This window comes from Podarcis bocagei, assembly GCF_964188305.1.
Source record: "Podarcis bocagei genome assembly, chromosome: 15".
Lineage (NCBI taxonomy): Eukaryota > Metazoa > Chordata > Lepidosauria > Squamata > Lacertidae > Podarcis > Podarcis bocagei.
The window spans coordinates 909,632-934,588 of NC_138141.1; the positions used below are offsets into that span (position 1 = coordinate 909,632).

The window sequence follows — 24,957 nt, forward strand, 5'->3', positions numbered from 1 at the left end:
AGCTGCTTTGATCTCCTGCCAGGAAGGGCAGTGGGAGATGCTGGTGATCGGAGCCAAGAGCCAAGAGAGATGGCTGCTTCGGAAGTCCAGCTAGCTGGCAACCGCGTGAGTACGTTTAAGCCCTGGGGGGAGGAAGATGACTGCTGCTCAGCCACAGCAGGGCCATGAGAGCTACCCTGGTGAGAGGCTGCATGGGGCCAATTGGGAAGCCTGGAGTACACGCATGTACTACTGGCTGGAGGAAAGGAAGCTTTGGGACTGCACCCAGGCCTATCCAGTCCAGGCCCAGCCCAGTGAGAGGTCTGCAGGAGCAGAAGCAGACGTGGCTGCTGCTCTGGGGAGAGAGCAAAGAGTGCTAGCCATTTTAAGGGCCAGCGTTGATGCTTGGCTGTTGCCAATGCTGCAAGGGAGTAAGCCCTGAGTCGCGTGGCAGGCACTGAAGATGGCATGTCAAGCCGCAGTGGGAGCCAGGCCAGAGGGGGCTGAGAGAGCTGCAAGCCCAGAGGGGGCTGGGGCTGTTCCTGGAAGCTGTTTCCATGCTTCGACACGTCTGTGTGATGGTGCTGGAGAGAGGCTGAGAGCTGGGAAGAGGAAGGCAGTTGCAGACCGTTCCTCAGGCAGCTTGGCACCCAGCAGTGGGGGTGCAGGCCGTGCAAGCCGATCCAAGAGCTCTGAGAAAGCCAAAGTCTCCAAGAGTTGTTTGTGCTTTGAGGCAACGTCCAACAGCGAAGGGCATTGTTCTGCAGAGGCCCAGGATGTCGGCAAGGACACTGGCCGGCGTGGAATGTCAACAAAGCAGATAAGCAGCAGTTTCAGTGCTGGTTCCCAGCAGAGGCGTGGGAAAGCAACAGGCCAGGAGAAAAACAGAAACAAGGCGTCTTATCACCTCACAGCTGCGTTGGTATCTCTGGGAAGCTGCGAAAGCCCTAGTCGGGGGGAGGCTGTAGCCGTGGCAGCCAGGAAGGACACTGGCAGAGACCCTAGTGGGGGTGCGAGCGTCGCCATGGCATCTTTGGAAAACAGCCAGAGAGACGTTTTATCTCTTGTAATCGATTCGGAAGCGTCGCATTGCCTCGTGAACTCCAGAGGGCTTCTGAGGAACTGCAAGACAGTTAAAACTGGACGCTATGTTACATTAGCTGATGGGTCTCAGAGACCACTGACTGAAACTGGGTCTTTACATTGTTCTTTTCTAGGTTGTGAAGTGCAAGCTTTTTTGGTTCCAGAACTTGCATACTCTCTTTTAAGTGTGTCAGAGCTTATGGCTGTTGGAATTGATGTTCTGTTTTCTAACAATTTGTGTTCCTTCTACAGGGATGGGAAGAAGATCTACAGTGTTGAGAGGAAAGACAGGCTCTTTCTGGTGGAGATGCCCATTGAAAATGGGGCTGTTGGTAAAATGGGGCTGGTGGAAAATGGGGCTAGTGGAAAGTCCATTGAAGATGCCCAAGTGCAGTGTGCAACTGTCCCACCACACAATGATTGTTTACACTTATGGCATAGACGCTTTGCGCATGCTGGGTGGTCACTTGTGAGAAAAGCCGCAGAGAACACAATTGGATGTAGGTTCAAGGCATGTGACAAATACCTAGATTGTCAAGCCTGTAAGCCAGTGTTTCCCAACCGGTGTTCCGCAGCACACTAGTGTGCCGCGAGACATTGCCTGGTGTGCCGTGGGAGGGAGGCGGGCGAGTCGGGCGGCGAGAGGCGGGGCGGCGACGACGAGGAGAGGCCGCCCAGCGCGGGGCTCTCGCCATCTGCCTGCCTGGCTGCCTGCGTGGCGCTGACGTCACGGGGCTGTAACGTGCCCCACATAGGCACACGCGGGGCGGCGAGCGAGCTCCCTCCCACATCCCATTGCCGCTCGCTTCGGCCGGCCTACTGGGCTGTCGCAGGCGGAAGGCCTGCGCATGCGCGAGGTTTTCGCGCCTTCGGGATTCCCTTCACGCCTTCCTCCTCCCGGGTCCTTGAGAGCGCGGGAAGCGGCAGCGCGAGACCGGTGTTGAGCCTGGTAGGTATTGCGCTTGCCAAGGCAGTCATTTGGGAAATGAAAACTTGCAAAGCAAGCAACCAGTTCAATCTGAAGTACGTGTATGCTTAATATCCTGTATCTGAAACCTGTTCTGCCCCCTCCCCCACACTTGGTGCCATTTTCATCTACACATGCAGCAGAGTAAGTTGACCCAGAATAGTACCAATTCAGATGGCAGATGGGAGAATGACAGTGCTGAATGCTTTCCCATGTAGAACAGTCCCTGCAAATAAAAACCTAGCATATTTGGAAGAGGGATGCTAGCCTAACCATTACCTTCTATGCTGTTACTATTTTTTATTTTTTTTTACATAAGTAAAAAGTGACCTTTCCCCATCTGGCATGATACAAGCCCATTCTTACAACTCAGAATTTTTTCGACTATTTCAGCTACATATGTAGAATATGCCTTCATTGATTCCTATTAAAGAGAGTTACTTTATATATAGTCAATATAGGCACAGAGTTAATTTTTTAAACATTTTCTAATGGTGGTGTGCCTCGAGATTTTTTTCATGAAACAAGTGTGCCTTTGCCCAAAAAAGGTTGGGAAACACTGCTGTAAGCAATCAAAGGTCACAACATGCACATACCCCAGGTCAGAGAAGAGAACCAGTAAACCTTTTGAACTTGTGCATGCAGATTTGTCAGGACCCATGCCAACACCTTCTTTAGCTGGGTCTAAATGGATTCTGATTGATGATTTTTCAAAACACACCTGGCTGTTCATGCTTAAATGCAAGTCAGAGGCAGCTGCACTGATCAGGGATTGGATCACAGCGGTAGAGCTGCGTTTCTCTACCAGGGTGATTTCCTTTCAATCTGATCGCGGGGGGGGGGAGTTCACAGGTTCTGCGCTGCAATCATTTTTCAGGCAGAAAGGTATCAGTCATCGACTGACGGCCCCCTATTCTCCGCAACAGAACGGGGTGGCGGAGAGAAAGTTTCAGACCCTACAGGAATCAGCGAACGCTATGTTGGCAGACTCGGGTTTGCCACAGCGCTTTTGGGCTGAGAGTTATAAGACAGCATGTTTTTTGCAAAACAGGGTGTTCAATTCAAGTGTCGGAGACACACCGTACTTTCTGCTTCATGGGAAGAAACTGGAGGTGGGTTTTCTGCGAGTTTTTGGCTGTCAGGCTTGGGTTCTCATTCCAAAGGCCATGCGCAGAAAGGGTGAGCCAAGGTCTAGGAAGATGATTTTTGTAGGCTATGAGCCGAGTTCAAAGGCGTGGCGTTTCGCATACCCTACTGGCAACCAGTCTAAGCTGCTTATTAGCGGCAGTGCTGAGTTTTGCGAGCAGAGTGGGTGGAAACGTCTACACGGGAACCCGGATGTTCTGTTAGACTCAGATGAGGGAGAGGAGGAGGAAGAGGCAGAACCTGTTGCTGAGGTGCACAGCCCACAGCCACAGAGTCCAGAGCAGGGATCTCCAAGGCAGAGGTTCCGAACCTCTCCAAAAGGGAGTCCTAAGACCCCTCCACAGGTCTCTGTCAAGTCTGAGCCAAGGAGTGAGCCATCCTCGCCAGCAGACCCAGCTGTGCGGCCAAAAAGGCGCAGCAGGTCAGAGGGGGATGTTTCTGACACAGGAGATGGTAGGGTTGATCCAGGTGAATCAGGCGCAGTTCCAGAATTCACGCTGAGGAGGTCAGCAAGGTCAACCAAGGGTAAGCCTCCTGACAGGTATGAAGCCACTAGTGTCTGGGTTGGTGTGGCTAGATGTGAGCCTGAATCTTTTGAGGATGTTCAGAAGTTGCCTCAGGAAGAAGCTAGCAAATGGCATGAGGCGATGCAGAAGGAGATGAACTCAATGAAGTCTCTTGGAGTGTTCTCACTCACACAGCTGCCGGCTGGAAAGCAAGCTGTTAGTTGCAGGTGGGTTTACCGTCTTAAACCCACAGAAGCGGGAGAACCACAGTATAAAGCGAGATTAGTGGCCCGAGGATTCACACAGAGGAAGGGTGTCCACTTCACAGAGGTCTATTCGCCTACCTCGAGAGCAGAGACTTTGAGAACGCTTTTGGCGATAGCAGCACAGAGAGGTTGGAAATTGAACCATTTTGATGTAGATGTTGCCTACCTGAACTCAGATCTCCAGGAGGAGTTGTACATGTTTCCGCCTCCAGGGTTTGAAGTCAGTGAGCAAGGCGTCGTGTGGCGGTTGCACAAATCCATCTATGGATTACGCCAATCTGCCAGGAATTGGAATATGTGCCTACATGAAGCCTTAGAAAAGCTAGGTTTCAGGAGAAGTGTTGCAGACAGTTGCCTGTACCTGAAGGGGTCAGGAGAGACACAGGAAGCGATCCATGTGTTCGTTGATGATATCTTGACAATGGCACGGACTAGTAAACAGGTGGAGAAGTTTGCTAAGGAGCTTGGAAAGCGGTTCAAGTTGAAGCGGCTCGGAGATGTCAAGTCCTACCTAGGCGTCCAGATAGCGAGGACTGAGGATGGAAGCTTTTTGCTTCGCCAGAAGGGTAAGATTGAACAGTTGCTTGAGAAGTTCAGAATGTCTGATTGTGCAAGTGCTAGGTCACCCATGGAGGCTGGATACGTGAAGGAGTGTCAGCAAGTAGAACGCATTGTGTTCGAAAATACTGAACTCTTTCAGTCAGCCCTAGGTAGTCTGTTGTATCTGTCACAGTGGAGCAGACCAGACATTGCGTTTGCTGTCAATCTGCTTAGTAGAGAGGCTTCAAGTCCTAGTGTGCAGGCCTGGAATGGTATTAAACGGGTGCTACGTTACCTGCAAGATACCAAATATTTTTGCCTCAAGATGTCAGCTGAGGGCGGTGTCAAGCTGACCGCCTGGGTGGATTCGGATTGGGCTAACCTTGAGGACCGCAAATCAGTGTCAGGCCTAGTGGTGAAGTTTGGGGACTCAGTAGTTGGGTGGAGGTCCCGGAAGCAAAGTCTCATAGCGCTTTCATCTACTGAAGCTGAGTTCAGTGCGCTATCAGAGGTTTGCAGAGAGTTGGAGTTCTATGTGTGTTTGGTCGAGGAAATCTGTGGAGAGAATTGTCTGCCCGTTGTGGTGCATGAAGACAATCAACCGTGCCTCAAATTGGCTGAGACGGGGCAATTCAAGGCGAGGACCAAACATTTGGACATACGTTTCTGGAATGTATGTCAGAGCGTTCGTGAGGGGCTAGTTGCTCTGAAATACTGTCCCTCAACCAAGAAACTTGCTGATGGTTTCACAAAACCATTAACCTTCCAGAAGCACGAGGAGTTCTGTGAGGGTCTGTGTATGGGGAAAGCATTGTTGGCTATTGTCCCCAGATGCAGGACAAGAGGGGGTGTGGAGTTTGGAACTGACAGGGTTAAAACTCTGTGGTGTCCTGTATCTGGGAGGAGCATGACCCCAGTCAAGCTTGCAAAAATATACCACTTGCCAGACAATAAGTGTTGGAAATGTAAAGAAACTGAAGGAACATTCTTTCACCTTTGGTGGACGTGCCCAAGGGTTAAGGCTTTCTGGGAAATGATCTATAATGAGCTAAAAAAGGTATTCAAATATACCTTCCTTAAGAAACCAGAGGCCTTCCTTCTGGGCATTGTCGGCCAATTGGTGTCAAAGAAGGACCGAACTTTTTTTATGTATGCGACAACAGCAGCAAGAATACTCATCGCAAAGTACTGGAAGACCCAAGATTTGCCCACTCTGGAAGAATGGCAGATGCAACTGATAGACTACATGGAACTGGCAGAAATGACTGGCAGAATCCGAGACCTGGGAGAAGAGATAGTGGAAGAGGACTGGAAGAAATTTAAAGATTATTTGCAAAAGCATTGTAAACTGTATGAATGTTAGAATGATGCAGGATAAAAAGATAATGTGGCATTAGTGACAAATTTGAGAGGGTATGTAAAAATTGGTTTATAAGAACAAAGGTGAAATTTGAACAATATTATGTTAAGCTAAATAACTGATAAGAAAAGGGAAAAATTAGAGATGTAATAGCTGAAATGTATAACATAAAATAAGACTTGAAAGAAGGTGAAGTATTGCTGAATAAGATTTTACAAACAGGAACACAGAAAAGGGAGATGTGAGGGAGTCACGAAAGAAGGTTATGGAAATAATATTTAAGAAATTGAATCTTTTTCTTTTTTATGCCTTTTTATGTCTTTTTTGCTTGTTTTTTCTGTATGCTTTGTATGTTTTTCTTGTTTTTATTTGATGTATGGTGTTTTTCTTTTTTATGGATTGTGAATGGGAAGTTTGTTGTGTTGTTTAAACTGTTTAAAATCTCTTAATAAATATTCTATAAAAAAAACACAAGAGGGGGTGTGGAGTTTGGAACTGACAGAGTTAAAACTCCGTGGTGTCCTGTATCTGGGAGGAGCATGACGCAGGGAAGTGCGTCACAGGCTTTGTCTGTGAGACTTGCTTTCACTTCTGACTGAGTGAGACTGAGAGAAGCAGCTTGGCACAGAAGCTGCGTGAATGTGCTTTTGGGCACAGCGATGCCGAAATGTTCCAATGGATTTATTGCTTTGTAAATAAACGCTTCTAAGAGATAAGCACCGATCTGTATCTGGACTTGATTTATCCCTCATCTCACACGGATGCAGGACCGCTGCCGACTCTGCTCCCTGCCCCGGTCAGCCTCAAGCTTCCGAGCAAGAGCTGCACAGGGGAAGCGCTGACTGGACGGCAGGATTAATTTCCCAAGACTTTCTACACTGCCTTTTTACATTGGGCACTTCCAGATAATCAGTGTTTTCAGATGGGATTCAGTCATATACCAGCAAAAATTGGTTCAACAATTATGACTGGGAGGTCTTGTACAACAAACCGACTTCCTCAAAGGCCACATTTTTTGCAATAAGGTAAGTGACAGCAAAGTAAAGTGTGGAATAACATTTGCTTTGATGCAATGTTGTTTAACTTCCCCATAAGCAAATTGGAATGAATGCTCATTTAATAGCTAACATTGTCTGATCTACCTGCAAACTAATCAGGATGAATAAAAGAATAATTGGGGGGGGGGAGAGAAAGATAAGACGTACTGCCTGTACCATAAGTGCAGACCCCTCTTCTTCCCCTTCCCCCAAATTAATGCACTCCACCTGTTCAATTATGTTTTAGGATTTTGGCCAAGATGCCCACATAATTCAGCTGAAAGGAAAGGAAAGAAATCCCTACATTCCAACCAGATTAAAGCCTGAATAAAAGGAAACCAACATGACCTCTTCTTTCCACTGAACACCAAAAAGATACCCAAAGCACTGGGCAAACCTACCGTGATCTTGCTGGCCCGATTTAGTGCCTCCACCCAGTCCTGCAGGTCCTTTTGGTCATTGGCTTGCAAAACATAGCGCTGAGACAACGCATTAATAACTGTGGACACAGAGATAAGTGTCAGTGTTTGGCATAGCACATTTCTCCCCCATCCCAAATTCTGGAAATTGTAGTTAAGGCTATTGGTAAATTTAGCTCTATGAAGAGTAAACAATGGTTCCCAGAATTCTTTGGGAGATGCCATGTGCTTCAATCGTATAGACTGGATTTGACATTGGGGCTCACCTGAACAGCTCTCTTGATCCCCCCCCCCTTTCAGATGGAGAAAACAATTCTGTTCTGGAAGGCATTTGCCCTCACAGAATCCAATCTGATCTAGTTGCTGGTCTTAGCACTTAGATTTAAATGGGTGTCTACATTAGGGAATCAAAAACCAAATGTCACTCTAAAGTTCTTGGCTTTGGTTTTTATGGCTGGGTTTCGAACCTAGCAGTTCGAAAGCCCGTCAAAGTGCAAGTAGATAAATAGGTACTGCTCCGGTGGGAAGGTAAACAGCGTTTCCTCTGGTTCACCAGAAGCGGCTTAGTCATGCTGGCCACATGACCCAGAAGCTGTACGCAAGCTCCCTCGGCCAGTAAAGCGAGATGAGCGCCGCAACCCCAGAGTCGTCCGCAACTGGACCTAATGGTCAGGGGTCCCTTTACCTCCCTTATAAAGGTAAATTCTGCAAGTGGGACCTGAAATAAAATGCCACACTGTATGCTCCCCTTCTAACAGAAGATCTCTTGTTCAAGGTTCTGGCCAGCCAGCCAGACCCACTCTCCTCCAAGGTAGTATAAATGGTTAGGGCAGGAGTGGGGAATCTGTACCCCTTGAAGTAATGTTGTGGACTACAATCTCACCAGACCCACTCAGCCAGCATGGCCAATGGCCAGAGATTATGGGTCCGTACAATTGGCAGCTGAGGCCTTGTTGGTGGTGCCACCTCTGGGGGCTGCCTGGTTTGCACTGACCTATGATGGGGCCTTTTCAGTGGTGGGCCCCTGTTTGTCTGCCTTCCTTAATACTGACATTCAGGAAGCATCTACAAACATTCTTGCTTAGGCAGGCATTTGATGGCTGTTCCTGGCAAAACCAAAATCACTGGCTAAGAGAATGCTTTTAACTGTTTTTAGAGTGGTTTTAATCGTGTTTAGTACTGATGTGCTTTTCTGTTAGGGTCCCAAACAGACCAATGCACCCTCCTCCTGACCCCTCGTTTTCTGTTTTATTTTTCCAAATGACACTCAATATTCTGTGGTTTTGGAGAATACTTCATTCTCATTGGGTTGTTTTGGAATTTTAGAAGGGGTGGGATTTGTTTGTTTGTTTGTTTGTTTTGGTACTTCTGCCAGCTTCAGGGTTCTCTGAGGCAGGCCAGTACCATCCTCTGTATTCTGGGTGGTCTCATTTTGCCTCCATTTCCTTTGGGACCAGAGTTTGCTATTAGGGGGAGTGAGATTGATATTTCATTGAATATATTTTTATTGTTCACAACTCTGATAACTGCATTAAAAAAAGCAAAACAAAAATACGTTGTGCTGGGGAATGTAGATTGGAAGTTGAAATGCAAGAAATTTTTTTTTTAGAGCAAATGTTACTTACTGCTTGTACACAACCACCTTTTGGATGGGGGTTCGGTTATCATGCTCTTCTGAAGTTTACTATACAGCGGAAAGGAGCAGCCAAGCATACTAGGACTCAATTTCTTGACTTTAAGAAAGCCGACTTCATAAAACTTAGGGAATGCTGGGTGAGATCCCATGGACAGTAATACTAAAAGGAAAGGGAGTTCATGATGGCTGGGAGTTTGTTAAGAGGGAGATAGTAAAAGCACAACGTCAGGCAATATCAATGAGACGGAAACATGGAAGGTGCCTAAAGAAGCCAGGGTGGCTATCTAAAGAACTTTTAACTGAGTTAAGATTAAAAAAGGATGTGTACAAAAAATGGAAAAGGGGGGAAACCACCAAAGAGGAATTCAAACAAATAGCCAGCGCGTGTAGACACAAAGTCAGAAAAGCTAAAGCACAAAATGAACTCAGGCTTGCTAGAGAGGTTAAAAGCAACAAAAAAGGCTTTTATGGGTATGTTCGTAGCAAAAGGAAGAACAAAGAAACAGTGGGGTCACTCAGAGGAGAAGATGGTGAAATGCAAACAGGGGACACAGAAAGGGCTGAACTCCTCAATGCCTTCTTTGCCTCAGTCTTCTCCGATAAAGAAAACAATGCCCGACCTGGAGAATTTGGAGCAAATGATTCAGCAAAGGAAACACAGCCCAGAATAACTAAGGAGATAGTACAAGAATACTTGGCTAGTTTAGATGTATTCAAGTCTCCAGGGCCAGATGAACTGCATCCAAGAGTATTAAAAGAACTGGCAGATGTGATCTCAGAACCACTGGCAGTCATCTTTGAGAATTCCTGGAGAACAGGCGAAGTCCCGGCAGACTGGAGGAGGGTAAATGTTGTCCCTATTTTCAAAAAGGGGAAAAGAGAGGACCCAAATAATTATCGCCCAGTCAGTCTGACATCAATACCAGGGAAGATTCTGGAGCAGATCATTAAGCAAACAGTCTGTGAGCACCTAAAAAGGAATGCTGTGATCACCAATAGTCAGCATGGATTTCTGAAAAATAAGTCATGTCAGACTAACCTGATCTCGTTTTTTGACAGAATTACAAGCCTGGTAGATGAAGGGAACGCAGTGGATGTAGCCTACCTTGATTTCAGCAAGGCATTTGACAAGGTGCTCCATGATATTCTTGTAAAGAAGCTGGTAAAATGTGGTCTTGACTATGCTACCACTCAGTGGATTTGTAACTGGCTGACTGACCGAACCCAAAGGGTGCTCATCAATGGTTCCTCTTCATCCTGGAGAAGAGTGACTAGTGGGGTGCCACAGGGTTCTGTCTTGGGCCCGGTCTTATTCAACATCTTTATCAACGACTTGGATGATGGACTCAAGGGCATCCTGATCAAATTTGCAGATGACACCAAACTGGGAGGGGTGGCTAACACCCCAGAGGACAGGATCACACTTCAAAACGACCTTGACAGATTAGAGAACTGGGCCAAAACAAACAAGATGAATTTTAACAGGGAGAAATGTAAAGTATTGCACTTGGGCAAAAAAAATGAGAGGAACAAATACAAGATGGGGGACACCTGGCTTGAGAGCAGTACATGTGAAAAGGATCTAGGAGTCTTGGTTGACCACAAACTTGACATGAGCCAACAGTGTGACGCGGCAGCTAAAAAAGCCAATGCAATTCTGGGCTGCATCAATAGGAGTATAGCATCTAGATCAAGGGAAGTAATAGTGCCACTGTATTCTGCTCTGGTCAGACCTCACCTGGAGTACTGTGTCCAGTTCTGGGCACCACAATTCAAGAAGGACACTGACAAACTGGAACGTGTCCAGAGGAGGGCAACCAAAATGGTCAAAGGCCTGGAAACGATGCCTTATGAGGAACGGCTAAGGGAGCTGGGCATGTTTAGCCTGGAGAAGAGGAGGTTAAGAGGTGATATGATAGCCATGTTCAAATATATAAAAGGATGTCACATAGAGGAGGGAGAAAGGTTGTTTTCTGCTGCTCCAGAGAAGCGGACACGGAGCAATGGATCCAAACTACAAGAAAGAAGATTCAAGCTAAACATTAGGAAGAACTTCCTGACAGTAAGAGCTGTTCGACAGTGGAATTTGCTGCCAAGGAGTGTGGTGGAGTCTCCTTCTTTGGAGGTCTTTAAGCAGAGGCTTGACAACCATATGTCAGGAGTGCTCTGATGGTGTTTCCTGCTTGGCAGGGGGTTGGACTCGATGGCCCTTGTGGTCTCTTCCAACTCTATGATTCTATGATTCTATAAAGACCATCATGCATTTTGCAGATGGGCAGGAGGAGTGCAGCGTATGGTTCACAGAATTCATCTCAGTTTTAAAGTCAGATATTAGCTCCTTAAACATCTTCTGGCTTCTACGGTTGCAAGGGTTTGCATGGACAAAATCCTCTCAAAAACCAGAGGGATAGCCAAGTCAGTTTCCCAAGGGTTGAAAGTGTAGCTGAGAAAGGAGGGAATCAAATTCACAGAATAAGCTTGTGGTGGGGTGGGAGGAATCTGAATCCACTTCAAAGGTGCATTAAGGCACTCCTTGAAATATAAACTATGGTCTGAAGCATCCTTCACTAACCTGGTGCCTTCCAGATGTTATGGACTACAACTCCCATCAGCCTCAGCCAGCACATGCCAGCTGGGACTGATGGGGGTTTTGTTACAACACATCTGGAGGGCAGCAGGTTGACAAAGGATGAGCTCTGTTCTCCTGCCTCCCCCCTTACATGTCATGCACAACAACAACAACAACAACAACAATTTATTTATAGCCCGCCCATCTGGCTGTGTTTCCCCAGCCACTCTGGGAGGCTCCCAACAGAATATTAAAAATAGAATCAAACATTAAAAACTTCCCCAAACAGGGCTGCCTTCAGATGTCTTCTAAAAGTCAGTTGTTTATTTCCTTGACATCTGATGGGAGGGCGTTCCACAGGGTGGGCGCTGCTACAGAGAAGCCTCTCTGCCTGGTTCCCTGTAACCTCACTTCTCGCAGCGAGGGAACCACCGGAAGGCCCATGGAGCTGGACCTCAGTGTCCAGGCTGAATGATGTGGATGGAGACGCTCCTTTGGGTATACTGGGCTTAAATCATTGAGTTATGTTTTGGAAATAAACTTAACCATGGATTGCTGGTTCAAATGTAATGGCAAATTATGCTTTGATGAAAACAGGAAGTGACAAAAGTCTGAATGCAGCCCAACATTCAGCCCACGCCATCTAACTGGCATAGTGTTAGCTTTCCTCTGCAACCACGAAATAAAATTAGAGCCCTTTTGGGGAGACTTGAACTAAATAGCCATATTACAGAATCACTGGTGTCCATCTTCTCTTTGATGGACAACTTATGCATCAGCGTCCCCTAATTGATGGCTGAAAGTGACATTGAGTGATGACTTGTGTACATAAACCTAAGTCATACAGGTTAAAAAGCCACAGGTAACATTAAGTGTTGCTTGTTTTCAAGTGTACTGTGCTTTGAAGGCTTACATGCATGTGTGAACCAGCCCTTTCCCTTCCCCACTTCCCTGGAATGCCTTCTACTTACCAAAGCAGAGGGGTGTTTTGGGCTTTTGTTTGGGGGGAGCCACACTGACCTGCAAGGAAAAAGGGAGGTAAGACGGCTGATGACGCAGCCCTGAGTAATTTTGTCCTAGCTATTGGGTAAGTTGCAAAGGTTTTTCCCAGGGTGCCTTTAGCATAGCAGGCAAGCACTCAGCACCCTAAACCTTTCTCAGGCAGGATTGAGCAGGTGAAGCCTTTCCTACCATGCAGCATTTAAAGGAGGGGAAATCTTTTGCAAGGCCAAGGGCCACATTCCCTTGCAGACAAATCTTTGGTGGCTGCATGCTGATGGTGGGCATGGCCAGAGGCAAAACTGGGTGGGTCAACAGCTGTGACTCTTTCCTTTGCATAGCAGGCTACATTCCAGCCATATCTAAAACAGAGGTTCCTCTGCATCCCCCCATCCAGGCAAGAGGCAGCCTTTGTCACAGGTCCAGGATACTTAACCAGGGGCATCTTGCCCATAGAGGCAAGTGGCGTGGGGCGCCAGGGTGCCAAGTTCTGGAGGGTGCCAGGGAAGAGGCGGAGGATGGGCGCGGCGCCTCCCAGCATCCGCTTGCCGCCCTCGCCCGCCTTGCTGAAGCAGCAGCACACCCGGAGCCTTCGCCTCTTCCCTGCCGGAGGAGCCACCCTGCAGCCACTGCCCGCCTCCTCCAGCCCCACAAAGCTGCTGGCAGCGCCGTAAAAAGGTTGGCAACTCTGGGAAACGGGGGTGGGGAGTGGGGGGTGGCTGCCGGAGGGATCTTTGCAGCATGACGCCGGATATACTTAAGATGGCCCTGTACTTAAGTGAGCCTTCATTGACAGCAACACAGGGCTCTGCAGCCAAAGGACCAGAACAGGAATGAATGGGGAAGACTGCGCCCCTCCTGATGTAGGGCAACAACTGCCATAATCCCTGAGCACCAGCCATGCTGGCGGGGGCTGTGGAGAGTTAGGCTCCAACAACAGTTGGAGGGTCACAATTGCCCCCGCCCGTGGACCAGAAACTTGGCTGTTAATAAGTGGGTAAAGCTAACATTTTAGAAATGGCACACTTTGCAATTGGCCCCCTGACCCCTGGGCTGCTCTCTGCCCCAGCAGCAGCATCATAGTTCTGCCTTCTTCCTCCACATTAGGCAAAGGCTTCCTCTTTCCCCTGAGAAATTATACTTTCCTCAACTGAGGATTTGTGAATCACTGGGTTATGCTGGGCAATGAGAAACAGGTTTGTCCCCAGTGGAAGTGGTGGCATTTTGTGTCCAGCTATGGATACGTTGCTATTGCAGCTGAATGCCTACTCAGCAGCACTGGGGCATGCAAACCAATATAAAGAATGCAGGAATGGTGCCATCCTTGACCAGGGATCTGAAAACAGCCCATCCAACCAAACTCAGATTTTGCCTATGCTGTCACAAGCTCAAATGGTTATAAGAGTAAGTGCACCCATAGTTATAAGCACAGAACTGGTGGGCTTAAAACAATAGCAACAAAACCTTGAGGGCTAGAAAAGTGGAGAAGAGCAACAGGCTCTGCCAGGTTCCCGCCAATCGTATCTCCACCTTGTTCTTACCTTCGAGATGTAGGTCAGCTGCAAAGATCCCACTGCTTTGGCCCCCACAGCCAAGTTCTGAAATGGGTTAAAAAGTCAATCAGTCAAGTGGCAATGAACAACCAAACCCTCAGATTGCTTATTTAGAATTAGTGATGACCAATGGCAAGGATGCTAAAATTGAGCGACTGGAGCAGCCTTCTTCAAGCAGTCTAGCGTCCTCTAAACCCCTAACCCCTGGCCATGCTGGCTGGGGCTGATGAGAGATGGAGACAACTGGAAGGCACCATGTTGGAGAAGGCAGCTGTGGAGGATCTGGCCCACTGCCTGCCTGCCCTGGAGCATGGCTGCCCAAATCTCTTTTCTGATGAGAGCAGCTTTTGCATCGCATTTGGAAACCAAGGACCCAGAGTCTGGGGGAACAATGAGGAGGCACATAATGCCAGATGCTTGAAGTCCAGTGTAAAGTTTCCACAGTCTGTGTTGATTTGGGGAGCCATGTCATCAACTGGTGTTGGTCCACTGTGCTTCATTCAGTCCAGGGTCAACGCAGCCATCTACCAGGAGATTTTGGAGCACAGACAAGCTTTATGGGGATGCTGACTTCATTTTCCAGCAGGACTTTGGCACGTGCCCACACTGCCAAAAGTACCAAAACCTGGTTCAATGCCCATGGGATTACTGTGCTTGATTGGCCAGCAAACTCACCTGACCTGAACCCCATAGAGAATCTATGGGGCATTGCCAAGAGAAAGATGAGAGACATGAGACCGAGCAATGCAGAAGAGCTGAAGGCTGCTATTGAAGCATCCTGGTCTTCCGTAACACCTCAGCAGTGCCACAGGCTGATTGCATCCATGCCACACCGCATCGAGGCAGTAATTGATGGAAAAGGGGCCCACACCTAGTACTGAGTACATATGCATGCTTCTACTTCTCAGAGGTCCAATATTGCTCTATTTGCAATCCTTGTTTTGATGATTTCATTTAACATTCTAATTTTCTGAGATTGTTAATTTGGGGTTTTCATCAGCTGTAAGCCATGATCATCACAATTATAACAAATAAAGGCTTGACATATCTCGCTTTGCATGTCATGAGTCTATCTCATATATTAGTTTCACCTTTTAAGTTGAATTACTGAAATAAACGAACTTTTCCATGATATTCTAATTTTCTGAGTTTCACCTGTATTTGTGCACCTGGTTCTTCCTGCCTAAGTGCAGAACCTTACATTTGTCCCTATTGAAATTATTTTTATTAGCCTGGGCCCAGTTCTCCAATCTGTTAATGTCATTTTGAATTCTGATTCTGTCTTTTGCAGCATTAGCTACCCCTCCCAGTTTGGTGTCATCTGTACATTTGCTGAGCATCAGGCCAAGGGAAAATACCTGGCCAAGCATCACACATTATGTTTCATGGCTGAACAGAGCCCATGAGGACAATCCCATCAACTGTTCATAGACAACTGTTCTTGTCTAAGTCTTCTGCCCACGTGTGTTATAGCACACTGAGCCCTTGTTCTACTGTTCCTTTAAAAATACTAAATGGATAGATACTGAATAAAATCTGTGGTAGTTACTTCAAATGGATGAGTGCAAAGGAAGGGGTGCAGATCCCATACCAGCTTCTAAACTGACTTTGTTCAGTTCTCAGCTTGCAAAGTCCAGTTGTCTAGGGGGGTTTCCCAGACAAGACTTTTTGTTGTGGCTTCCTTGCAAAGATTCTCAGACAGTTCAAGGCATGATATGAGTCACAGCAAACTGCTGGGTCAGATTTCCTCTTTGAGCTCATGAAGCTGAGCTTCACAAGAGCTGGTGTGTGTGAGTGTCTATTTTGATGTCTGGTGGCAGCATCCAGACTTGAGATCCTGTTTGCAGGGTTCTGTCTGGTGTTCTGGAGTGTGAGACAGGAGCTGGGTCTGAGTTACCATAGAAGGTGAGTGCTGTGGCCTTAGGAGAATGGAAAGGAGCAGAGGTGGAAAACATCAACTATGCTGACTGACAGCTCGAACTGAGCCTTTGGATTGGCCAGCCCTGCTATAAATATGAGAAGCCTGGCTTTCTGCCCCCCCCCCCATCAACAGAGAAACATCTCCCTGCTGCCCAAGCAACTGCTCTAGCATAGGACCCTCTTTGCAGCTATAGCAATGGACAGCAGGGCTGGCATTAAGCAGTGGCATGGTCAGGCATCTGCCAGGGGCCCACACTGCAAAAGGGAGCCACCAGGACCTGCTGCAATGGGGACATGCTCATAAAACTAGAACACATGGACTTCCAATGAAGCTGAACATTAGACAATTCTGGACAGAAAAAAGAAAGTCCTTTGCATAGCACATGGTTAAACGATGGAACTTGCTCCCAAAGGATACAGTGATGGACATCAACTTGCATGGCTTTAAAAGAGGATTAGACAAATTCATGGAGCTATGTTTTACAATGCTTCTGAATTCTAGTTGCTGGAAAGCACAGGAGGGAGAGGGATCTTGTGCTCAAATCCTGCTTGTGGATTTTTCACAGGCATCTGGTCAGCCACTTTGAGAACAGGAGGGTAGACAGGATGAGCCATTGGCCAGATGCAGCAGGCTCTTCCTATACTCTTAGGTTCTTAGCCTCACACTGGAAATTATCTTAAACATCACTGAGTCCAACCCACCTTCTCCACACATGCCCACGATAGAAATTTGCCCACATAACTGGCAGAACCAGAAAGCGGGGAGACCTGCAGCATCACTCCAATAAGAGCCAAGCAGCCTGAGGCTACCAGGTGCCAGGATCACATCTCATGAGCAGCTTAAGCTCCATTGTCAGTAATATTAATTTACCCACCCCTCATCGTGTGATCCCAGGGCAGGTTGTAGGACAATAAAAAACATAAAACAATTTCCATAACATTAAAATACAACCAAGTTCAGCAGAACCAAGAGTGGGTGAGGATAGAAGACCAGCCATAGGTCATCACGGTAGCAGCAGTCAAACATCCCATGGAGATTACTGCCCCACAAAATCCTGGGCAAAAGAAGTAGGTCTTTATCTGGCGCCCACTGTACAGGTGAATCAAGAATGTGCAGAACAGCTTTCTCCAACCTGGTGCCCTCCAGACATGTTGGACTACTATTGTCCCACCGTCCCTGACCATTCATGGAAATTAATGGGAGAAAACATCTAACAGCTCACCTCCACTGGTGGTGCTCATCCTCCTGTACTGCAAGGGCCACAGCAACCTGACTTAAATATAGTTCAGAGATCTATACAGTCACAAGTTTGTGGGGAAAGATTATATCTTGGGCCCTTCCCAAGGCTGCTTAGAACTTAGTGGAAGAGGTTACTGCAGTGTTTCCCAACCGGTGTTCCGCGGCACACTACTGTGCCGTGAGACATCGGCTGGTGTGCCGTGGGAGGGAGGCGGGCGAGTCGGGCGACGAGAGGCGGCGGCGGCGAGGATCCGCGTCGAGCCGGGGGCGGCTCCGCGGTGGTGGTGCCGAGCGGCGGGGCAGCGCGCGCAAAAGGGAGGAGCGCGAGACAGCGGAGGAGGAGGAGGCCGGCATCTCCGGGCAGCAGCAGCAACAGCAGCAGCAGCAACTCCCGGCGACGGCTCCTCAAGCCCCGCCGCCGCCCCCTCCTCCGCCCGCTATCGCCGCCACCACCACAACAGCCGCTGCCGCCGTCCCTCAGTCCCTCGCTCTGCTGCCTCCTCCCACCCCGGCAAGGGGGAGGGAAAAAACTTTCACTTTTGTGCGTCCCTCCCGGCGTGACGCTGCGCGCTGACGTCACGGGGCGGGGCTTTAATGGTGGTGTGCCGCGAGATTTTTTTCCGGTAAACAGGTGTGCCGTTGCCCAAAAACGTTTGGGAAACACTGGGTTACTGAACCACCCAAATTGGTTCCTTTGTCAAGGCAATGACTTTGGCTGGCCACTTCAGTACGCTATTTACCATATTCAAAGAGGTTGCCCTGTTGCCATAGATACAAATGGATGGGCCTTTTCCCACCTCACCTGACAGGATGCCACAACATTATATGGATGGGAAACAACAGGCCAGGCGCTGTGTCTGGGAGAGTTGGATGCAAGAGTTTGGCCCTATACCCCAGTTCCCACTGTCCTTCATTCCAAGGAAATGGTGCCTTGGGTAAGCACACGGCACCCTTGACTGCGCACAGGTGGCTCCCTCATCTGTCTCCCAAGAGGAGGAAATTCTGGGAGTGGGAATAAAGGTCACTCCTCTTTCCCAGCCTTCCATGTGTTCCAGCTATTAGTGCTGGCCTTACTGCTGGATTTAGACAGGATAGTGCTAAAGCAATAAATACACACAGGTCATTGCAGCTGGCACCCTTCAAACAAGATCTAGGATTGTAGGATGCTATGAAGATCTAATGGGAGCTTCTCTTCAGGAGCAAACAACAGCTTTTGCATGCTGCACACATTCCAGACCCAATGGTCAGTATTTAAATCCTTAAACATGCACATCAACTGCTTTCATACAATTAACATTGAGTCCAGTTTGGGCTGAGTCTCAGTGATAAAGAAGTAGCACCTCAACATCCATCTCATTGTTTTACCAAATGGGGCACTGAGACTTGGGAATGTGCTTCTTCTTTTTATCACATGATTTCTATATAAATCTAACAGGACTGGGGGAGGGGGGACTCTACAAAGGACCTGAAGAATGTCACAGAAAGGCTGCTGCTTTCAGGTGGGCCACTGGTGTCTACTTCTGAGGACAGGCATTACCTGGGGATTGTCCATGTACCACAGAAGGCTATTGGCCTGGGTATCCAGGATGAAATATCTTCGCAGGAACTTCCCACAGGACTCATTGTCCTCAATGTCCAGGAACCCACAGATTCGGTTCTGACGATCCACATAAGGCATTCCGGGCTCCTTCTAGCATCACCCTGTGAAGCACAGATACACAGAGATGTGAACCAGGCCTTTTGTAAGCATAGGTGCCCTGTACAATGTCCCACCACCCTTCCTTATTCTTGCTACAGAGATCTCTACATCTCATGACTCAGTCGAGTGACAAAACCCGCCATGCAGTCTGTGTGTACCAAGAATGACATCATTATTTGACAGAGCACTGTGTGAACTTTTCTGGGCTCCAAGACTGGTCAGAAGAGGCCCCACTTAAGTGTCCACTATTCAAATAATGTCATTCCAGAAGCCACAAAGGACAGGGCCTTTTTAGTGGTGACCTGTGGAATTTCCTTAAGTGGGATGTGCTGTTTCTAAAATAATAATAATAATAATAATAATAATAATAATAATAATAATAATAATAATAATTTATTTATACCCCGCCCATCTGGCTGGGCCTCCCCAGCCACTCTGGGCGGCTTCCATAGAAAGCAGAAATACAGTAAAATATCACACGTTAAAAACTTCCCTGAAGAGGGCTGCCTTAAGATGTCTTCTGAATGTCAGGTAGTTGTTTATCGCTTTGACATCTGCTGGAAGGGCGTTCCACAGGACGGGCGCCACTACCGAGAAGGCCCTCTGCCTGGTTCCCTGCAGCTTTGCTTCTCGCAATGAGGGAACCACCAGAAGGCCCTCGGCGCTGGACCTCAGCGTCCGGGCAGAATGATGGGGGTGGAGACGCTCCTTCAGGTATACTGGACCGAGGCCGTTTAGGGCTTTAAAGGTCAGCACCAACACTTTGAATTGTGCTCGGAAACGTACTGGGAGCCAATGTAGGTCTTTCAAGACCGGTGTTATATGGTCTCGGCGGCCGCCCCCAGTCACCAGTCTAGCTGCCGCATTCTGGATTAGTTGTAGTTTCGAGTCACCTTCAAAGGTAGCCCCACGTAGAGCGCATTGCAGTAGTCCAAGCGGGAGATAACCAGAGCATGCACCACTCTGGCAAGACAGTCCGCAGGCAGATAGGGTCTCAGCCTACGTACCAGATGGAGCTGGTAAACAGCTGCCCTGGACACAGATTTGACCTGTGCCTCCATGGACAGCTGTGAGTCCAAAATGACTCCCAGGCTGCGCACCTGGTCCTTCAGGGGCACAGTTACCCCATTCAGGACCAGGGAATCCTCCACACCTGCCCGCCTCCTGTCCCCCCAAAACAGTACTTCTGTCTTGTCAGGATTCAACCTCAATCTGTTAGCCGCCATCCATCCTCCAACCGCCTCCAGACACTCACGCAGGACCTTCACCGCCTTCACTGGTTCTGATTTAAAAGAGAGGTAGAGCTGGGTATCATCCGCATACTGATGAACACCCAGCCCAAACCTCCTGATGATCTCTCCCAGCGGCTGCATATAAATGTTGAAAAGCATGGGGGAGAGGACAGAACCCTGAGGCACCCCACAAGTGAGAGCCCAGGGGTCTGAACACTCATCCCCCACCACCACTTTCTGAACACGGCCCAGGAGGAAGGAGCGGAACCACTGTATAACAGTGCCCCCAGCTCCCAGCCCCTCAAGACGGTCCAGAAGGATGCTATGATCGATGGTATCAAACGCCGCTGAGAGATCCAGCAGAACTAGGAAACAGCTCTCACCTTTGTCCCTAGCCCGCCGGAGATCATCAACCAGTGTGACTGAGGCAGTTTCAGTCCCATGATGAGGCCTGAATCCCGACTGGAAGGGATCCAAATGGTCCGCTTCTTCCAGGCGTGCCTGGAGTTGTTCGGCAACCGCTCGCTCAATCGCCTTGCCCAGGAATGGAAGATTTGAGACTGGGCGATAGTTGGCCATCGTGGCCGCATCTAAAGATGTTTTTTTAAGAAGCGGTTTAATAACCGCCTCTTTCAGCGGGTCTGGGAAGGCTCCCTCACAGAGGGAAGCATTCACCACCCCACGAAGCCCATCGCCCAGTCCTTCCCAGCTAGCTTTTATAAGCCAGGATGGGCAAGGATCCAGGAGACAGGTGGTTGGTTTCACTCGTCCAAGCAGCCTGTCCACATCCTCGGAGGTAATAGATTGGAATTGATCCCACTCAACTTGACTAGACAGAACTCTTAGCACTCTCCCGCCCCGGCCCTGCTCCCACGGTGGAGTCTACTTCTTCCCGAATCTGAGAGATTTTATCTGCAAAAAACTTTGCAAAATCATTGCAGGAGAACATGTGGCCCGTACTGGGCCCCGATGTTGCAGGTGGTTCCGCTAAATTGTGAACCACCTGAAAAAGTCTCCTGCTGCTGTTTTCTGCAGATGCAATAGAGGCGGTGAAGAAATTCTTCTTCGCCGTCGCTATCGCCACTTGGTAGGCTCGACGTTGAGCTCTAACCTGTGTCCGGTCAGGTTCGGAATGAGTTATCCGCCACCGGCGCTCTAGCCATCTCAACGATTGTTTCATTGCCCTCAGATCCGTGGAAAACCACGGGGCTGTCCGGGCTCCATGCAATCGGAGAGGGCGCTTCGGAGCCAAACAGTCAATAGCCCTGGTTAACTCCACATTCCAGCGGGCCACCAGGGAATCAGCTGAAAGGCCATCAACATGGGATAAAGCATCCCCTACCACTCTCTGGAAACCATTTGGATCCATTAAGTGGCGGGGGCGGACCATCCGAATTGGTCTCACCTCCCTGCAGAAGGGATGGGTCGCAGAGAAGTCCAGTTGCACCAGGAAGTGATCTGACCATGGCACTTCTTTCGTTTCGCTTTTACTTAGTGTCATATCACCAACATCCATAGAGGTAAACACCAGGTCCAAGGCATGTCCACGGCTATGGGTTGGGCCAGACTTATTTAGGGACAGCCCCATGGAGGCCATGCTTTCCACGAAGTCCCGAGCGGCCCCTTGTAAGGTCGTGTCGGCATGGATGTTAAAATCCCCTAGGATGACCAAGCTAGGTGTCTCCAGGAGAACATCCGCCACGACCTGAAGCAGCTCGGGCAGGCAATCCTTGGTGCAGCGGGGAGGTCGGTACACCAAAAGGAATCCTGTGCTGCCCCTATTGCCCAACTTCCAGAACATGCACTCAGAAAACTGGGTCTTCCCAATAGGACGCCTGGTGCAAACTAATGACTTCCTAAAAATCACTGCAACCCCCCCTCCCCGCCCACATGACCTGGGTTGCTGTGCGTAAGAGAAACCTGGTGGACAAGCAGCGGCAAGGACAGGCCCATCTGCTTCATCCAACCAAGTCTCTGTTACACATGCCAGGTCAAGTCCTCCATCCATGATCATGTCATGGATGGCAGTGGTCTTATGAATCATTGACCTGGCATTGCACAGCAGCACCTTCAGGTCATGTGGGTATCCCTTGCTGATTCTAGTATCCATCCGGTCAGGACCAGACCCGGAGGCAGGAATAGTCCTCAGACAACGACTAAACCTGCCCCCTCTGTAATGACATGGTCTAGTCTTAGCGTAACTCCTCCTCCTACCCGTGATCACTGAGATCAGTTGTCCCAGTGCATCCCCCCCTGTGGAACATGCCCTAGCCATTTTGTGGGCTGGGGCCCACTCCCCGGCAGCCCTGAACCCTCCCCCTAAAAACAAAATAACACCTTAAACAAACAAACAAAACCAATAAAACAATACAAACAAAAAATGTAAAAAATACAAAAACATCAAAATAAAAAAAATAATAATTCCCCAAGCACAACAAAACATCCATCCCACCCCCACCCCCCACATACAAAAAATCCAAAGAAAATTTTTAAAAACATTTTAAAAACACTATGTGCCCCTCCGGCAGTAACAACTGTCCTAGTGAGGCCTGTCAGGCCCCGCCCCAGGCCAGGTGGTAAGTGGCAAGAGCAGGGCCCTCAAGCACTCACTCAGGGAGTCCTCCTGGGCAGCAGGTAGCAATGACCTTAAAGCAGAGGTTTTCAACCTTTTTGAGTCCCCGGCTCCCTTGACCAACTACATTCTTTCTGCAGCTTCCCAATGGGGCTCAGGAGCCCACTTATGTTTCCCCCCCCTTGCCTGCAGAGCCGGCAGGCCCTCACCCCTTTTCAATAATAATAAGAATAACAATTTATTATTTATACCCCGCCCATCTGGATGAGTTTCCCCAGCCACTCTGGGAGGCTTCAAATCAAGTGTTAAAAACAATACAGCATTAAATATTAAAAACTTCCCTAAACAGGGCTGCCTTCTCTGTCTTTTAAAGAGAAGATAGCTGCTTATTTCCTTCACATCTGAAGGGAGGGCGTTCCACAGGGCGGGCGCCACTACCGAGAAGGCCCTCTGTCTGGTTCCCTGTAACCTCACCTCTCGCAATGAGGGAACCGCCAGAAGGCCCTCGGTGCTGGATCTCAGTGTCTGGGCTGAACGATGCGGGTGGAGACGCTCCTTCAGGTATACAGGACCGAGGCCGTTTAGGGCTTTAAAGGTCAGCACCAACACTTTAAGCAAGGTTAAGCTTAAAATTCTACAAGGAAGGCTCAAGCAGTATGTGGACCGAGAACTCCCAGAAGTGCAAGCTGGATTTAGAAGAGGCAGAGAACCAGAGACCAAATTGCAAGCGTGCGCTGGATTATGGAGAAAACTAGAGAGTTCCAGAAAGACATCTACTTCTGCTTTATTGACTATGCAAAAGCCTTTGACTGTGTCGACCACAGCAAACTATGGCAAGTTCTTAAAGAAATGGGAGTGCCTGATCACCTTGCAGATTGCAGGGCAGCGGTTGAAGAAGGAGCAAAAAGGGTTTTCTTTGTGTGTGTCTCTTTATGGCTGATTAGCTGCTCTCTCTGTGCAGTTTGATCCATCTTTTAGATTTAGGGGAGCTAGTCTCAAACGTTTGTTGGGGGAGACCTAGGGTTTTTTTGGGGGGGGAGTTATTTGTCCTCTCTTCATGCTTTTTATGATGGAGGACCGCTGTAGCCACCCCCAACGACACGTTCTCAAGATGGAGGGGGAGGGAACAGCTGCAGTCGCCTGCGGTTCCTGCGAAATGTTTGCCATCTTGCCAAAGGTTGCAGGCAGCTTTACCTGCAGCAATTGCATGTTGATTGCCCTCTTAAAAGACAAAGTCCAGCAACTGGAGGAACGTGTAGCTACGCTCCAAAGAATTAGAGAGCTGCAGCTCTTCTTGGAAGCAACAGAGCACACCGTCTCCACCAAGAAGGAGACAGGGGACTCCCCTGAGAAGGAGGCTAGTTCACCAACACAGGAGCCAGATATATGGAGAAACGTGACTCAAAGAAGTAGGAGGCCCAGGGTTCGTTCTGATTGTTTAGAAATACACAATCGCTTTGAGGTCCTCTCCCCTAGCATGGAAGACGAAGAGCAGACTCCATTTGAGGATCTCTCCCTCATTACAGTCGATCAGGTATATGAAGACGAGCAGCAAAGTCAGTCCTCAGGGAATGTGCAGGCGACCTTGGAACGGACAGCTCACGGAAGAACCCCAACCAAACCTAAGAGGAGGCGTATAGTGGTGATAGGGGATTCCCTACTGAGGGGATCAGAAGCAGTGAACTGTGGGCCTGACAAGATGTCTCGGGAAGTGTGCTGTCTCCCCGGGGCTAAGATCCAAGATGTAACTGAACGACTGCAAGGAATCATAAAACCCACTGACAAATACCCCTTCCTCTTGGTTCATGTGGGAACCAATGACACTGCAAGCAATAGCCTCCAGAAGATCAAGAGACTACGAGGCTCTGGGCAGGAAATTGAAGCAACTAAATGCACAAATTGTCATCTCATCTGTCCTCCCAGTTGAACGACGTGGCCCAGGGAAAGAGGGAAAAATAGTAGAAGTGAACAGCTAGCTTCGCAAATGGTGTAAACAGGAACGGTTTGGATTCTTAGATCACGGACTGCAGTTTCTTGAAGATGGACTTCTGGCAAGCGATGGGCTGCACCTCACAACGGTTGGGAGAAATGTTTTTGCCAAAAATCTCAGAAACATCATCAGGAGGGCTTTAAACTGACTAATGGGGGGGAGGGAGACAGTGCTCCTGAAGGTAGGAGTCTATCAATTGATGAAGATGATCATCCAAATGTCATAGACCAAATGAAGCAAACAG

The 24,957-nt window shown here is 48.6% G+C and overlaps 1 protein-coding gene and 1 long non-coding RNA gene across 3 annotated transcripts in view; both read right to left on the bottom strand.

The window, feature by feature from the left end:
- PLEKHA2 (pleckstrin homology domain containing A2) overlaps positions 1 to 24,957 on the bottom strand; it is a 117,212-nt gene that overhangs the window by 57,666 nt on the left and 34,589 nt on the right. For both annotated transcript variants that reach the window (XM_081171452.1, XM_081171451.1), the window contains exons 2-5: positions 18,758 to 18,921; positions 14,049 to 14,105; positions 12,480 to 12,528; positions 7,286 to 7,383 (exon numbers count right to left, since the gene is read on the bottom strand). In XM_081171452.1, coding sequence (XP_081027578.1) covers positions 7,286 to 7,383; positions 12,480 to 12,528; positions 14,049 to 14,105; positions 18,758 to 18,898 — 345 coding nt within the window. In that variant the 5' untranslated portion in view covers positions 18,899 to 18,921. The remainder of the gene's footprint in view (positions 1 to 7,285; positions 7,384 to 12,479; positions 12,529 to 14,048; positions 14,106 to 18,757; positions 18,922 to 24,957) is intronic.
- On the bottom strand, positions 8,556 to 12,473 carry LOC308574002. Its single transcript, XR_014002292.1, has 2 exons — positions 11,194 to 12,473; positions 8,556 to 8,974 (listed from the first exon to the last, which is right to left on the bottom strand). It is a non-coding gene; the product is annotated as an uncharacterized lncRNA (long non-coding RNA).